General features: G+C 54.4%; 1 protein-coding gene across 1 annotated transcript; it reads left to right on the top strand.

Annotated features, from left to right (window-relative positions):
- Positions 1 to 40: 40 nt before the first annotated feature.
- LOC309880702 (E3 ubiquitin-protein ligase HECTD3-like) lies at positions 41 to 13552 on the top strand. The gene is made up of 21 exons (XM_082765897.1): positions 41 to 489; positions 717 to 877; positions 1554 to 1646; positions 1916 to 2051; positions 2508 to 2623; positions 2901 to 3014; positions 3502 to 3584; positions 3856 to 4021; positions 4509 to 4590; positions 5545 to 5727; positions 6152 to 6204; positions 6506 to 6570; positions 7018 to 7121; positions 7447 to 7566; positions 7925 to 8014; positions 8390 to 8596; positions 8947 to 9076; positions 9516 to 9590; positions 9812 to 9893; positions 10023 to 10094; positions 10338 to 13552. The coding sequence occupies exons 1-21, from the start codon at positions 160 to 162 to the stop codon at positions 10420 to 10422; spliced, it is 2547 nt and encodes an 848-aa protein (XP_082622023.1). The 5' UTR covers positions 41 to 159; the 3' UTR covers positions 10423 to 13552.
- The last annotated feature ends 319 nt before the right edge of the window (positions 13553 to 13871 follow it).

Genomic DNA, 13871 nt, shown 5'->3' with positions numbered 1-13871 from the left:
CCTCCGTACGCCGCACGGGCGCCGCCATCTTGCTTCCGTCCTCCCCCTCGGGCGCCGCCATCTTGCCCCGGCGGCGGGCGGGGTTTGCCGTAAACCCTCGAGCCCCGAGCCCCGACACCCCCCCCGTCCCCTTCCCGGTTCTCCGGTGGGCGCAGCGCGATGCGTGCGGGCGGGGAGGCTCCGCACCAGGTGCTGGGCCGGCTGCGGTTCCTGCTGCAGTGCAGCGAGTGCTTCCGCCGCGCCCGGGCGCTGCCCGCCGCGCTGTGCTACGTGCCCCGGGAGGTGCAGTACAAGATCTGCAAGGACCCCGCCGCCGCCACCGCCGCCGCCGCCGCCCGCAGCCTGCTCAGCGTCTGGGACAGCCCGGGGCCGGCGCGGGGCGGCAAGCGGGCGGCGCGGGCCACCATCGAGGTGCGCAAGGGCGGCTGCCTCCGAGCCACCGGCGAGGAGTACTGCAACGGCGCCGGGCTCTGGGTGAAGCTCAGCAAGGTAACGGGGAGCGCAGCGGGTCCCCTCTGTGTGTGTCCCCCCCCCAGCCTGCCCGTCCCATCACAGGCAGTGTTTCGGCGCAGGGCAGGCTCAGGAGTGTATATAACCCCCAACACGTTCCCCATCCCTTGGGGTTCACGGTGTCTTGGTGTGCATTGCCTGTCTTCCCCTCTGCCGTGGTGGAGCCCTAGGTGCACATCCCCACAATATATGTTTTTTCCATGCAGGAGCAGCTGGAAGAGTACAAGAGTGGCTGTGACCTGGAGGAAGGCTGGGTCCTGGTGTGCAAGCACGCAGAAGGAGGGGACAGGCTGGTCCCGGTCGAGTCCACGGAGAGGATCCAGAGGCAGCAGCAGCTGTTTGGGGTTGATTACAAACCTGTGATCAGGTACGGAGCTGTGGCTCACATCCTCTCTTCTCTGCATGTCACGATAACTGACATGGCTCCCCGGGCTGCTTCAGAGGCATACATACAGCATCTTGCTTTCCTGGCGTCTTGGATGGGTGCAGCATGCAGGAAATGTCAAAATCCCCCTGCAGACCCTGACTTAGAAAAGAAATCACAATTTTGCTGCCCACAGTGAGGAGCTGGAGAGGCGTCAAACCTTAGGTCTCTGTGTTTTCGTGTCTTTAGCTTGTTAATAATCTGAACCTGCTGCCTTCATTTGATGTCTCCTTTTCCTTGCATGGAAGAGAGCAGTGAGGTTTTCATCCACCTATGTCCTGCTGCTTGAGATCTTGTTGTATTGTCCCTCAGCCCTTTCTGCTCTGGATTATAAAGCCCCAGCCCACTTGGCCACTTCTTGCATTAAAATGAGGTAATAGGGAATCCAGATATGGAGTTACCCAATTTCGCTTGGTCAGAATGCTTGTTACCCACACAGCTGGGTGTGGACTGGAAGAAGGAAAGATGCTCTGAACAGAAATGGCATCTGATGAGACCTGATATGGTGGAGGAAGGAGTGTGGTGGGGCTTTAAATCCATGTCTTCTCCTTCCAGCTACTTCTCAACCATCTGCTCCTTTCCCCTGGGATTCTCTCACTCGTTTTCCATCTCCTTTCAGATGGGAGCAAGTGGTGGATCTGACATACTCCCTGCGCCTGGGAGCGAAACCCAAGCCCATGGAGCAGGATGAGGCTGCAGTAGAGAGGCTTCGGTACGAGCTGTTTCACTGTGGGTGGGTGCAAGCCACTGTCTGTCCCTGGCTGCTCAGCCCTTGACAGCTGGGGAGTGGGGGGAAAACAGGCAGTGGCAAAGCAAAGGGGAGCAGGGCTCAGCACAGTTCCTACTACTGAGCCAGAAAGCAGGGTGAGACCGTGGCAAGCAGGACGTGGACCTGCGTTCCCTGACCTATTCACCTGGCAGGAGGCAGTGCAGCCTTGCTGTCCCTGTGTCTCCAGACTGCTGACCCCTCTGCCCTGGTAGGTTTGTGCCCCCGACATGGACTTACGAGTGCGATGAAGACCTGGTGCATTTCTTGTATGATCACATTGGGAAAGAGGACGAGAACTTGGGCAGCGTCAAGCAGTATGTGGACAGCATCGATGTCTCATCCTACACGGTGAGTAGCGTGAGGGGTATAGGAGCAAGGCTGCATCAGCCCTGCTGTGCCATGGGGGTAGGGAGCGTGCAGGGTGTTCTGCCCTGCTCCGAGTTGGTCTGGTCTGTGTTTGAGGACATGGGAGGGACGGCGTAGTCCCAGAGGGGAGTGTCACGCAGCGTGTTGTGTAATGCGGCCTCTGGAGGAACTGTACAAGCTGTGATCCCAGAAGCAAATGCTAATACTAGCTGCTAAGCTGGTTTTAGGGAGAGTTTCATACTCTGCACTCTGCGTGTGATTCCAGAGCACGTTGGCGAGTCAGCCCCAGCTTCCCGTGCTGTACTGCTTGTGTCTGCCCACAGCCCAGCAAATGGGAATGAGCCCTCTGGCTCTAGGATTCATGATGAAAGTAGCCACTCAGGGGAAGTTAATTCTACCCCTATCTGATCCTCCCTTCTGTTCGCTGCCCTTTTCTAGGAAGACTTCAATGTGTCGTGTTTGACCGACAGCCATGCCGACACGTATTGGGAGAGTGACGGGTCCCAGGGCCAGCACTGGGTGCGGCTCAACATGAAGAAAGGCACCATTGTCAAGTGAGGCATTTCTCCTCTCCACTGGCTCAGGGCTGGGGCAGGCACTGCAGCCCCTGCTCTGTGCATGAGTCCATCACTTTCCTAGGTGGTTGCCCTGCTCTCCCTGCCCCTCGTCCCCTGCTCTGGCTCTGGGCTTGAAAGGCACTAAGCCAGCACAGTCACCGGTACGCGGGGTCCCAGGCTGTGCGTGGTACCAGCGTGACCAGGCCATGAGGGGGGAGCAGTGGTGGGTGTTGAGATGCAGAGCTGTCTTCTCATTTCATGCTTCCTTTTGCAGGAAGCTCCTGCTGACCGTTGACACCACGGATGAGAACTTCATGCCCAAGCGGGTCGCTGTGTACGGGGGTGAGGGGGACAATCTGAAGAAACTGAATGATGTCGGCATTGATGAGTGAGTGGATGGAGGTGGGGAACGTAGCGTGGCCCTTCCAGGGGCCTGAGGCACTGGGCACCCAAGCCATAAGCAGTCATGCTAGCACCAGCCTTGCTTAAGAGGCCCAGGGCCTTGGGGAGGCATTCTGCATCTCTGCAGTCCAGCAGGCACTGTGAAACCCCGTTCCCAGCTCCTGCAAGCCTGGCCTTGATGGTTAGCACAGAAGTGCCAATGCAGCCCTATAGCTGCTGGGTTATTTCAGGCAGCTGTGCTGTCTTGTGGGACCAGACAGGAGCACGTTGCCTAGGCCTGGGGCACCAGGAGGTTCAGATGTTCATGTAGACCATGTTGTGGTAGTGATGGAGCCAGGTGACTGGGTTGGGGTTTCTCCTTCAGCCTCCAATTTCAAGGATGCAAGCCCTCTTTCTGTACAAGCAGCCAAGCGGATTTTGGCAGGATGAACAAGGGAACAGCTCTGCAGCCCCCGTCTGTCCTGTGCTTGCAGGAGTTACATTGGGGATGTGTGCGTCCTTGAGGACATGACAACGCACCTGCCTGTCATCGAGATCCGGATTGTGGAGTGCAGAGGTAGGGCTGGGTGTTATGGCCGCACGCATAAGCAGTGTGTTTATCAGCCTGTTTTTCCCTACCTCTGATTCTTGTGGTGGTGGTTTTATTCTTCTAAGCAAAGAATATTTCTGAACAAAGGTATTTCAGGCTCTCGGTGCTTAGCCCCAGAGCTGATGAAGATGGTCATGTTCCTGGTGCTTTTGCTTTCCTCTCTCACACAACGGGCTTGCTGCGGCTGGGGGGCTTTCTCACGGGCTTCGCGTATCATCTGGTGGTCTTCCTTTGGCAGATGATGGGATTGATGTTCGCCTCCGGGGCATCAAAATCAAGTCCTCCCGACAGAGGGACCTGGGGCTCAGTGCCGACATGTTCCAGATGGCCAATTTAGTGCGCTACCCGCGCCTGGAGGGGACGGACCCTGACCTGCTGTACCGGAGGGCTGTGCTCATTCAGAGGTACTGCACGGAGGGGGCACACTGTGGGGTGCTGTCTGCAGGGATTGGTGCCCTCTCTAGCCCAAGTAGGGCTAGAAGCTGTAAAGTTGCCTGTCTGCCCTTGAGACAGGCATCCTGAACCCTGGAGGAAATAGCAGAGGCTTCTGGGAACAGAGTGGGTTTTCTGGGGTATCTTCCCTGCGTTTTAAGAGGAATCCTGCAGCTCAAATTCAGCGTCTTGCATGTTGCAGGTGCAGCATATCCCTGCTGAGGGGGGAAAGGGAGAGGGAGCAGGTGAATGCGGAGTCCCTTGTGAGAAGTGCACGGTCCCTGCGGTGCTGAGGGAGTGGGAATTTGTTGCCAAAGGCCCCGTGATTTAAAAGGCCAAGCTGGGCTATGTGTGGATCTGTTGCTGCTTTTCTGCTTGTGCCTGGAGTGCCTGGCCCGGAATAGGCTTACGCAGATGCCTGTCCCTCCAGGGTGTCGCAGTTCTGTCTTTGGGATTTAGGTTCATCAAGCTCCTGGATAGCGTCCTGCATCACTTGGTGCCAGCCTGGGATCACACTATTGGCACGTTCAGCAAACTCAAGGTGAGCGATTCCCTCTGTGCCTTACGGGGCCTCAGCCTGGCAGGGTGATTGAACTTGGGCTGCGGCAAGGGAGACAGTCAGTCCTTGTTGCCTTTAGAGCAGCTCGAGGGAAATACCTGGCTGAGATCCATTCATTAAAGCTCTGAAAGGCGATATTGTTTTAGAGACTCGCTTCCTGCTAGAACACTGGTGTGGAAACGTGTAGCTATGCAGTAACAAGTAGAATGAAAACAGGACTCCGGGGTGAGAGCACTGCATCCACAAAAGGACCCAGACCATAGCAGAACCGGGTGTGTGAGCTGGGCACACATCCCCTCTGAGATCGCAGCCCAGGACACTCTGTACTGCATTTGCTGCCAGCAGTATTGAGCTGGCTGTGTCCAAATGGCAAGGCTTCTTACCAGTGACTATTTTCTGGCCTTTGATTTGTGTCTTTCTCATAAGACTCAGCTTGTCCCTCCAGTTGTCTGTTTTCCTCACATCCTTTCCCAGAATGCATATGCCTGGCAGTGCTAGGGTAGGCCAATTCTGTGCGTTTCCAGACAGCTCTCTCTAGTGCTAGAGAGCACTGCAGTTCCTGTGCCAGCTTAGCTTAAGGCCCAAAGCATTTGAGGATTCTTGTTTGTCTAGCAAAGCTTGGTTTGATTACAAATAGGAGGAATGGTAAGACTTATGTTCTGGGGAGGGAGAGTCCAAGCAGCGCTGGAGCGAGAGTATCAGATGACTGCTGATGGGAGAGAGGATTGAGCTTGGTATCTCCATTAAGCCAGAAAGCAAATTCTTTCAGAGACAGTAGATCAGATGGAGCAAATGCTGTCGAGGAGAACATGGCTGTGTGTGGAAGGCAGAGCTGCTGGGAAGGGAGAAGACCTGGCAGCGCAGCGGCTTCAGTAGGAAGTAGGTGATGTTTTGGGCACTGGGCACCTCTGACATTTTGAACTTCCCTGTTGGCAGCATATCAAGCAGTTCCTGTTGCTGTCCAAGAGGCGCACGGCTCTCATTACCCAGTGTCTGAAGGATTCAGAGACGAGCAAGCCCAACTTCATGCCACGCCTCTACATTAACCGACGCCTGGCTATGGAGCACCGAGACAACCCTGCCCTGGACCCCAGCTGCAAGAACGCTGTCTTCACCCAGGTACTGCCCCTCCTGGAGAAGTCCCTGCTGCTCTGAGGAGAGCAGAGCACCCTAAAACCAAAATGAACCACATGGAGGTGGGTGGAGGGGGCAGCTTGGGAGCTGGAGTAGCCTGGTGACTTCAAGGCTTCTTCACGTGGCTCCTAGACTCTGCGGTTACGTATTGCTGATGGTCCAGCAATATCTTCTGGGGGGGATCTGGGATATGTGAGCTGAAGTCTTTGCTCTGTACTAGACTTTGTGTTTGGTGTACCTCTGAGACTAGAAAGCTCCAAGCAGTGGTTGGGCTCCCATACCAGTTAGGGATCAGCTTCAGTCAGTATTTAGGGTGTTGACACAAACCAGATTCCTTCCAATTTCCAGCCTTCACTTGGCACTGGTTCTCCTGGAAAGGGGATACCAGCCTCGATCTTCTCTCTTGCAGGTATATGAAGGCCTGAAGCCCTCTGACAAGTTTGAAAAGCCTCTAGATTACAGGTGAGCAGCGTCTGGGTCCTCTGTCACAGTGGGGTGTTTGGGAAGCACCTTTGTGTCCTGTGCTCTGGAGAGGGTTTGCTAGGGCGGGAGCCAGCTCAGCCATGGGGTCAGGGCCTGTTCCCCAAGATGTTTCCTCCCTGCTGAGGATGCAGCTGACTCTGGAGATCGAGGTTTTGTCTGTTAAGCCCGGGCAGGTCTGCCACAGACTCCTGGTGTCCCTGCTGCCTCTCCAGCTTCTCCTTGGGTCTGGGTGCACTGAGCACCCAGGGGCTGAGCTCAGGCAGTGCCTGGTTCTCCACAGGTGGCCGCTGCGTTACGACCAGTGGTGGGAGTGCAAATTCATCGCAGAGGGCATCATTGACCAAGGTAGGGGCTGCGGGGGGAAGGGGCTCCTCTGGGGCAGCACTGGGGGTTGGTGGGGTGACTCTGTTGCTGTGGGGATTCTCCTTAACTTCCAGCATTACTGCTGCTGGAGGAGAGAGGGCGGGCAGGCCACCTTGTCCTGCTGTTCCCTGTGATGTGCTGGGTAAGGAGTGCTGTGCTGGCACAGGTATCAGACCTCTGTTAGTCGTTAGCAGCAACTTTGACAGTGCCAGTGTCAGTAGCCAGACACACTGGCTATCATTCTCAGGCCAGACCAGGGATGTTAATTTTATTGTCTTATTTCCTCTGGTGCTGCAAGGCTGTGGCAGGAGCCTCCTGCTCAGCTGCGGGCCAGGTTGAACCAGAATTCCTCATCTTTGCTTCATAGATCTGGGAATCAGCACAGGAGGAGTTGCCATCACTAAAAATGCCATTCTTTTGGGATTGCAGGTGGCGGTTTTCGGGACAGCTTGGCGGACATGTCAGAGGAGCTGTGCCCCAGCTCAGCAGACACCCCTGTGCCCCTGCCCTTCTTCGTGCGCACGTCCAACCAGGTGCTGTGGGTTGGGGTGCTTGAGGCAGTGTCTAGTGCAGTGCTGTGCCCTGTCCCCTCACGTGCCTGGGATACACCTGTCTTTGCTAGGCAAAAGCCTTTCATTGTGAGCCCCGAAGGGCTGGACAGGTTGCTTTGTGATGTTTAGTTTTAGGATAAGTTGATCAGTGCCTGGATGCTTCTCTCGCTAGGAATATTGCTGAGGATGTTGGGAGGGGTTTAGCCCTCTTCCACTGTGAGAAATCCCCAGGGTCACTACAAAACCTTTGTGGTGCTTCGTGCTGGGCTGAGATTGTGACTCGGAGTTTTGACTCTTGCTCCTGCAGGGCAACAGCACTGGAGAAGCTAGGGACATGTATGTCCCCAACCCCTCCTGTAAAGACTTCCCGAAGTATGAATGGATTGGGCAGATCATGGGAGCAGCTCTGAGGGGCAAGGAGTTTCTGGTAAGTCTTCAATCCTGTCTGTGCTTGGAGGTTCCCCACAAAGGGGATTGTTAATTGTCTTCTGCAGCCTATTCAATGGGAGCACAGGCAGGCCCTGCCACACACTGTGGAAAAAGGTGTTTATCAGGATTTGGGGCTGAAGTATTAGGGGAGCTCACAGTATGAGGTTTGGGGGATGCTGCTGGGAGCCTGGGAGAGGGTGTCTGGTCTCTGCTAACTTCTGAGTAGGCCGAGGTACCTGATGAGCCCTGCATGAGGACAGGGGGAGTGAGGAACCTCCTTTGTGGTTGAGCCCCATCTCCATCTCTGGGGACACCTCCTTTCTCACAGACTCAGCAAAATTATTGTTCTCCTTCAGGTCCTGGCTCTTCCTGGCTTTGTATGGAAACAATTAACAGGGGAGGAGGTCAGCTGGAGCAAAGACTTCCCTGCTGTCGACTCTGTGCTGGTGAGAGGGGCTGGGGGGCTGTGCCTGTGCTATTCCTTGTAATGCTCAGCAAGGCAGATTTGCTTCCCTGCCCCCATGTTGTACTTGCCCCTTCCAAAGATGTATTTAAAAAAAAAAAAAAAAAAAACGTGCAAAAAGAGCACCATTAGCATTTCATACATCCCTCAGCTAATACAAAGATGTAGTTGTGCTGACTATTGCTTCCAGCACGCAGTGCCCCAGGGGCTGCTAAACAGCCAGTGCAGCTGCAGGTCAGCATATCCCGTGCTGTGCTGCTCTCAGTCACTCCAGCCCTTGTCTGGGAAGGGAGGAGATGGGGGCTCAGACACACCCCTGCCCGCTGGACATCTCTCTAACAAGCACTCACCTGGGCAGGTGAAGCTCCTGGAGGTGATGGAAGTGATGGACAAAGACACCTTTGAGTTCAAATTTGGGAATGAGCTGACCTACACGACGGTGCTGAGTGACCAGCGCATGGTGGAGCTGATCCCCAACGGCAGCAGCACCGTGGTGCGCTACGAGGACCGCAAGGAGTTCATCCGCCTGGTGCAGAAGGCTCGGCTGGAGGAGAGCAAGGAGCAGGTAACGCTGCCCCATAGCTTAAGTTGCCATTGATTCCCAGAGACATCCTTTCCAGTCTGTCTCTGATGGAAGGCATTGCAGTTAATATCCCTGTGTTCATTAGTGTAATAGCAGGAAGTCCTTCGTGGTGACTTGTGACAGCGTGAGAGACGTGGGATTTTATTCCCAGCTATGATTCAGGCTTCCTGCTTGAACTGGAGTGCATCTCCGTGGGATCCTGTTCCCCTTTCTAGGTGCCTTGGAGCATTTGCTGAGCAGTCACGTGGCTTCAGTGCAGCGGTCTCGGGGCTCAACCCTGAGGCAGAACAGTAGGCACGACGAGCTGCTCACCTGCCTCGTCTCCTTTCCAGATCATGGCCATGCAGGCTGGGCTGCTGAAGGTGGTGCCCCAAGCTGTTCTTGACCTCCTCACCTGGCAGGAGCTGGAAAAGAAAATCTGTGGAGACCCTGAAGTCACAGTTGATGCCCTGAAGAAGCTCAGTAAGTGAAGGGCTCTGCTGAAAATTCTTTCCCTGAAAACATTTTATTCATGCTGGGACAGGGAGAGGTGTGGGAGGCAGCTATTAGCTTTTATTACAGTAAGAATGTGGGCCACTTTTTGCCCCTAGCTGGATGCTGACAGGGGCAGGGATTCCCCAGTCCCCATGCTGGGCTTCAGAGGAGAGGTGGGACATCTATGGGATGCCAGTATCTGAGCTGCTGTGGAGCTGAGACATGGATCTGGATGTGTTTTGTGGGGGAAGCCTGAGTATGTGTGTTCCTCACACCCTAGATCTTTGTGCTCAGACCCTACAAGTACATCAGAGTTTCTTCCTGTGCTTGTAGAGGACCCGTGGCTGAGCAAGTGAGGCCCTGCTCTTATTTATCCAAAAGGAGCTGGAATCTCTAATAAAATCCTTTTCTGTATCCTTTTTGCCAGCCCGGTTTGAGGACTTTGAGCCACTGGACACCCGTGTTCAGTACTTCTGGGAAGCACTCAACAACTTCACCAATGGTGAGTGACTTGTTCTGCCCCTGCACATCTACCCCTGCATGCTGGTGGGAACAGGGAGAGTGAAACCACCCTCACTGCTGCCTGGGGAGCAGGTGGGAACCAAATAGAGCAAGCTGTTGGGCCAAGGGAACAGCTCAGTAACGCTGGGGATACCTGGAAGTGGCTGTACTTGATCTCACACCTCCCTGGAACCTGCTGATGTCTCTGCTCTCCCTTCACAGAGGATCGTAGCCGCTTCCTCAGATTTGTCACTGGCAGAAGCCGCCTTCCAGCACGGATCTACATCTATCCAGACAAACTAGGGTAAGTATTTTTTTTTTTTTTTTTTTTTTTTTTGTAGACTGTAAGACTAACAGATCAAAGGGATCTGTGGTCTGCTTTTTCCTGCCTCGTTGGTTTGTTGGTTCTGACCAATTTGTCATCTTCCCTAAGCTCTGAAACGACAGATGCATTGCCAGAGTCGTCCACCTGCTCCAGTACCCTCTTCTTGCCCAACTATGCCACGTAAGTTTTGTTGCTTCCCTGCTTCTGGGATATTCTGTCTGGGCTCTTAGTCTTGATGCTGACCTACAGAGCTCCTGTTGCTTTCCCACACGAATGTTCCCCAAACTGTGCCTTGTGGCTGCTGTGATTTAATCTGTGAGCAGCTCTTCAAGCATAGCCTCCACGTTTCAGCTCAGCTGGCAGATGTAGCAGTGGCAATTACTTGTCTTTTTTTTTTTTTTTTCCCCCTCCTACCATCCCTAGAGCCAAGGTGTGCGAAGAGAAGTTACGCTACGCGGCCTATAACTGCGTGGCCATTGACACGGATATGAGTCCGTGGGAAGAGTGATGTTGCAGCCTGACCAAGAAGCACGGACAATCACTCGACAAAACCATGCGGTGGGAAGAGCTGCCTTGTCCCCGCAGGATGTGTATATAATAAACGTGTAGGTGTGAAGCCCGGCTCCCTGCAGTGGGAACCAGCACTGCTTTGGACACGGAGGTTTGGAACTTCAGCAGGGTGGGAGCTAGCTTGGAGTATAAGTGTGTGACTGTAGTCATGAAACCTCGTTCCCAGCCCTCACACATCAAAAAAGGTCTGGTAGACTTCTGCAATGAGTTTCTTCTCCAGGCGTCCCCGTTGCAGCCTCATAACTTACTCTCACTCTTTCCAGGCTGTGCTCTGCTCCAAAGAGAAGTGGGTAGGGCCCTGATCTGCACAGCAGCTTACAGTGCAGGACAAAGAACTGGGAGCTGCTGCTGAGACCATGGGGGTGCGCAGAGAAGCTCGCTGCCCTAGTCTGAGTGTCCTGACCACATTCCTTTGCCTTGTTCCTGCTTTGTGTGAGGTCATGGAAACGTGATGATTCATCTAAGCTTAGGGAGAAATGGAGCAGGCTGGTGACAGGTGCTGCAGGGGTGCCTCTGACCACCAGGTGTCACGACAGACCTTAACAGCAATACTGGGTGCTGTCGGGAAAGGACTCCCGTGCTGTTACATCCCACAGAATCCCCGTTCCTGTGGCCACCCGTGGTTCCTTGCACAGCAGCAACTGCTGGGGAAGCTGCTCCCCTTCGCCCTTCGGGAGGTGGGAACTATCTGCTCCCTCCTGCTCTGTAAGCTTCTGGTTCTGCATTCTGCCCAGGGCATGCTGGTAGCCTAGCAGCTGTTCTCCCGGGCTCTTTGAGCTGCGGTTTTCCCCTAAAAGCCTGTGTTACAATTAATCTGTTACGGTTCTCATGGAGATGTGCAGGCAGGGCCAAGCTCTCCGCCCAGACAGCGAGGGTAGGAGCAGTGGCAGGCAAGGCAGCAGCGGGCTCCTCTCTGCCCCGGGGAGGGAGGTGGAGGTGGGCAGGGAAAGGTTTGCCCCAGGGGAGAGGAGAGACTGTGGGTATCAGAGGCTGGAGCTCCTTGACGTGCTAGCAGGTCAGTGTGTGACCCAGGAGTGGGCAACGAAAGCTTTACAGCTTCAAGACTATCGGGAATGTTTCTGGAACTTTCCAGCCCTGAGCAGGATTAGTCACTGCCTGGCACTGTGAGCTCCCAGTGTCAGTCTGCTTTTATACCCCAGCTGCATCTCCAGTCCACGTGGTCTGTTGGACCATCGCTGGTAGCAGCCACTGAGTCACTGTCTCTGGCTTCGCTGGCTCATGCTGTGAATTAAGGTTTATCTCGTTTTAACACTTCCTGCCTTTCTTTGCTCTATTGAAGGCATCTGTCATCCAGAACTTGCTTCCAGTTGTAAATGAAGTCCTTCCCTTCACCGCTTTCCTTGGAAACTGCCGTATTCCCAGTCCTGTTGAGGGGCCGTACTGAAAGGAGCGTAGGATCAGCAGAGGGCATAGGCTGAGGTCTCCTGCACTGCAGTAAGTGGAAGGAGTAGGAAGTGGAGTGAGCAAGGAAGTTGTTTATGGGTTTGTTTGGGTTTTTTTTTTTTTGGCAGCCATTTCCTGCAGCAGAGCCTTCCATATGACATGGTGGGTGTTAAGCCCAGTCTGCTGGAGGAGGTTTTCTGCAAATACTGCTTATCTCAGAATTGAGCCCATGACGTTGGGGCTGATTTCAGCAAGCAGTGCGTACGGGAGCAGGGCCTGGGTGTGAGACCTCTCTGCTCTTGTGGCTGTAGGGTGTTTGTTTTTAAAGGTCGGGAGTGAGCTGGTGAAAGGGCTCTGACCTGCTGGCTTGGCCTTGGGTCAGGAGTGCCACTGAAGGATCTTCAGCATCAAGCTGGGGAGCCCAGAAAGCAGCGGGGTAAGATGGGATTTAAGTGGGCATCCTTTCTGGCCACCAACAGGTTGGAATCGATCCTGCTTTCTCCAGCTTTGCTCATTTGACTCTAACCAGAAGCTCAAGTCATTTACTGAGCCAACTACAGAAGTAGGAGGACAAATGGGCTCCTCTCGGGTGCTTTACTGCAGGGCAGGGGACAGACAGACAGGTGGTTGATGGGCAGCACAGAGAAGATGGATAAAATAGCTCTGGTCACCTCCTCCAGAGGCAGAGGGTGAGCTGACATCATCTGTGAGGACGGACAGGCTGTGTGTTATGGCAACGTGTTGGGGAATGACAACAGCAGTTGTTGCCATGTTGTTATTCTGTGCTGTAGAGACCTGTGAAAGCCCTTCCGCTTGTAGGAAGAGCTGATCCCTGCAGTGAGGTCAGAGGACAAACATGGCTGCTGAGTAAGGATTCCAAAAAAAAAAAAAATAGATCATGATGTGCAAAGGTTAGCAAGGAACGGGGAGCTGGTGACTCACCTGGCTGTCCTCCCCAGCCTTGTAGGTGGTGTTTTAAAGCCAATCACAAATAAAAACTTCTGCTGTGACAGCCCAGCAAATTGCAGAAAAGGTCAGCCTGGCCCTCTTCTGGCCAATGTCAGGAGGCAAAATTAGGTGTTATTTCAGTCCTGGCTTACACTCCTCCTTCTCTGATCTCTTAAGCTGTGGGTAATAGCTGTCTGCTACCGTGTTTGACACCAGGGACTCCTGCTGTGTGTGGCCAGGATGAGGGAGCCCTCCTGGCTAGCACAGGGAGCTGGGAGCAGGAGCCAGAGGCTGCATGTCCTCACTCCGTCGCCGAGTTTCAAGTAGGTTGAGATGGATTTTCAAGCCAGTGCTGTCGTGAGAAGGGTGCTGACGCCTCGGAGCCGGGGTGAGGCAGAGCTGGGAAGAGGTGACAGCGGCTGGTGCCAGGGCTGCTGGTTTTAGGGGTGTGCAGGGAAGGGCTGGGGAAGGATTTGTGCTGTGGCAGCTCGGAGTAACAGTTCTTTCTCTCTCTCCCCCCCCCTGCTTTCAGCTTGCTGTTGTCATAGACTAGCTTCAGGTGATGAATACGCACGTGTAGACTAGCTCTTCTTGTTATTCCACTAATACCCTGGAGTATGACAAGTTATAAATAGTTTGGCAGGATCTGTCTGCCCCTACCTCACGTAGGCTCTAAAATAAAGCGAACTAACTGTTAACTCCTGGTGTTCCTGACAATTTGTCTGCCGGGGCTGGGGCTTCTGCGTGTTTCGGCCACGTTAAGCGGTGCTGGAGACGGATGTCACCGGAGGCAGCTGGAAGTGAAGCAGAAATTGGCCCTGGGGGGAAAAGAGCCTGGCCCTAAGGGAAGCTCCTGTTTGGTATCAGTGCCTGGGTGCCAGCTGTCCCCTGGGGCTGCACCGTGCCTCCGCAGGCAGGGATGGAGCTGGACTATGCCCCACTGCCAGGGCTCGCAAGCACAGGAGAAGGCGTGGGGACCTTTGAGCTGTGCCAGCCTCCCTTTTTGCTGCTCCTGCTCCCGAAATGCCTATCTCT

This window comes from Aythya marila (genome assembly GCF_965140915.1).
Source record: "Aythya marila genome assembly, chromosome: 8".
In the NCBI taxonomy this organism is placed as follows: domain Eukaryota; kingdom Metazoa; phylum Chordata; class Aves; order Anseriformes; family Anatidae; genus Aythya; species Aythya marila.
Note: the sequence above shows the minus strand (reverse complement) of the source record. Positions and strands in the feature narration are given on the sequence as shown.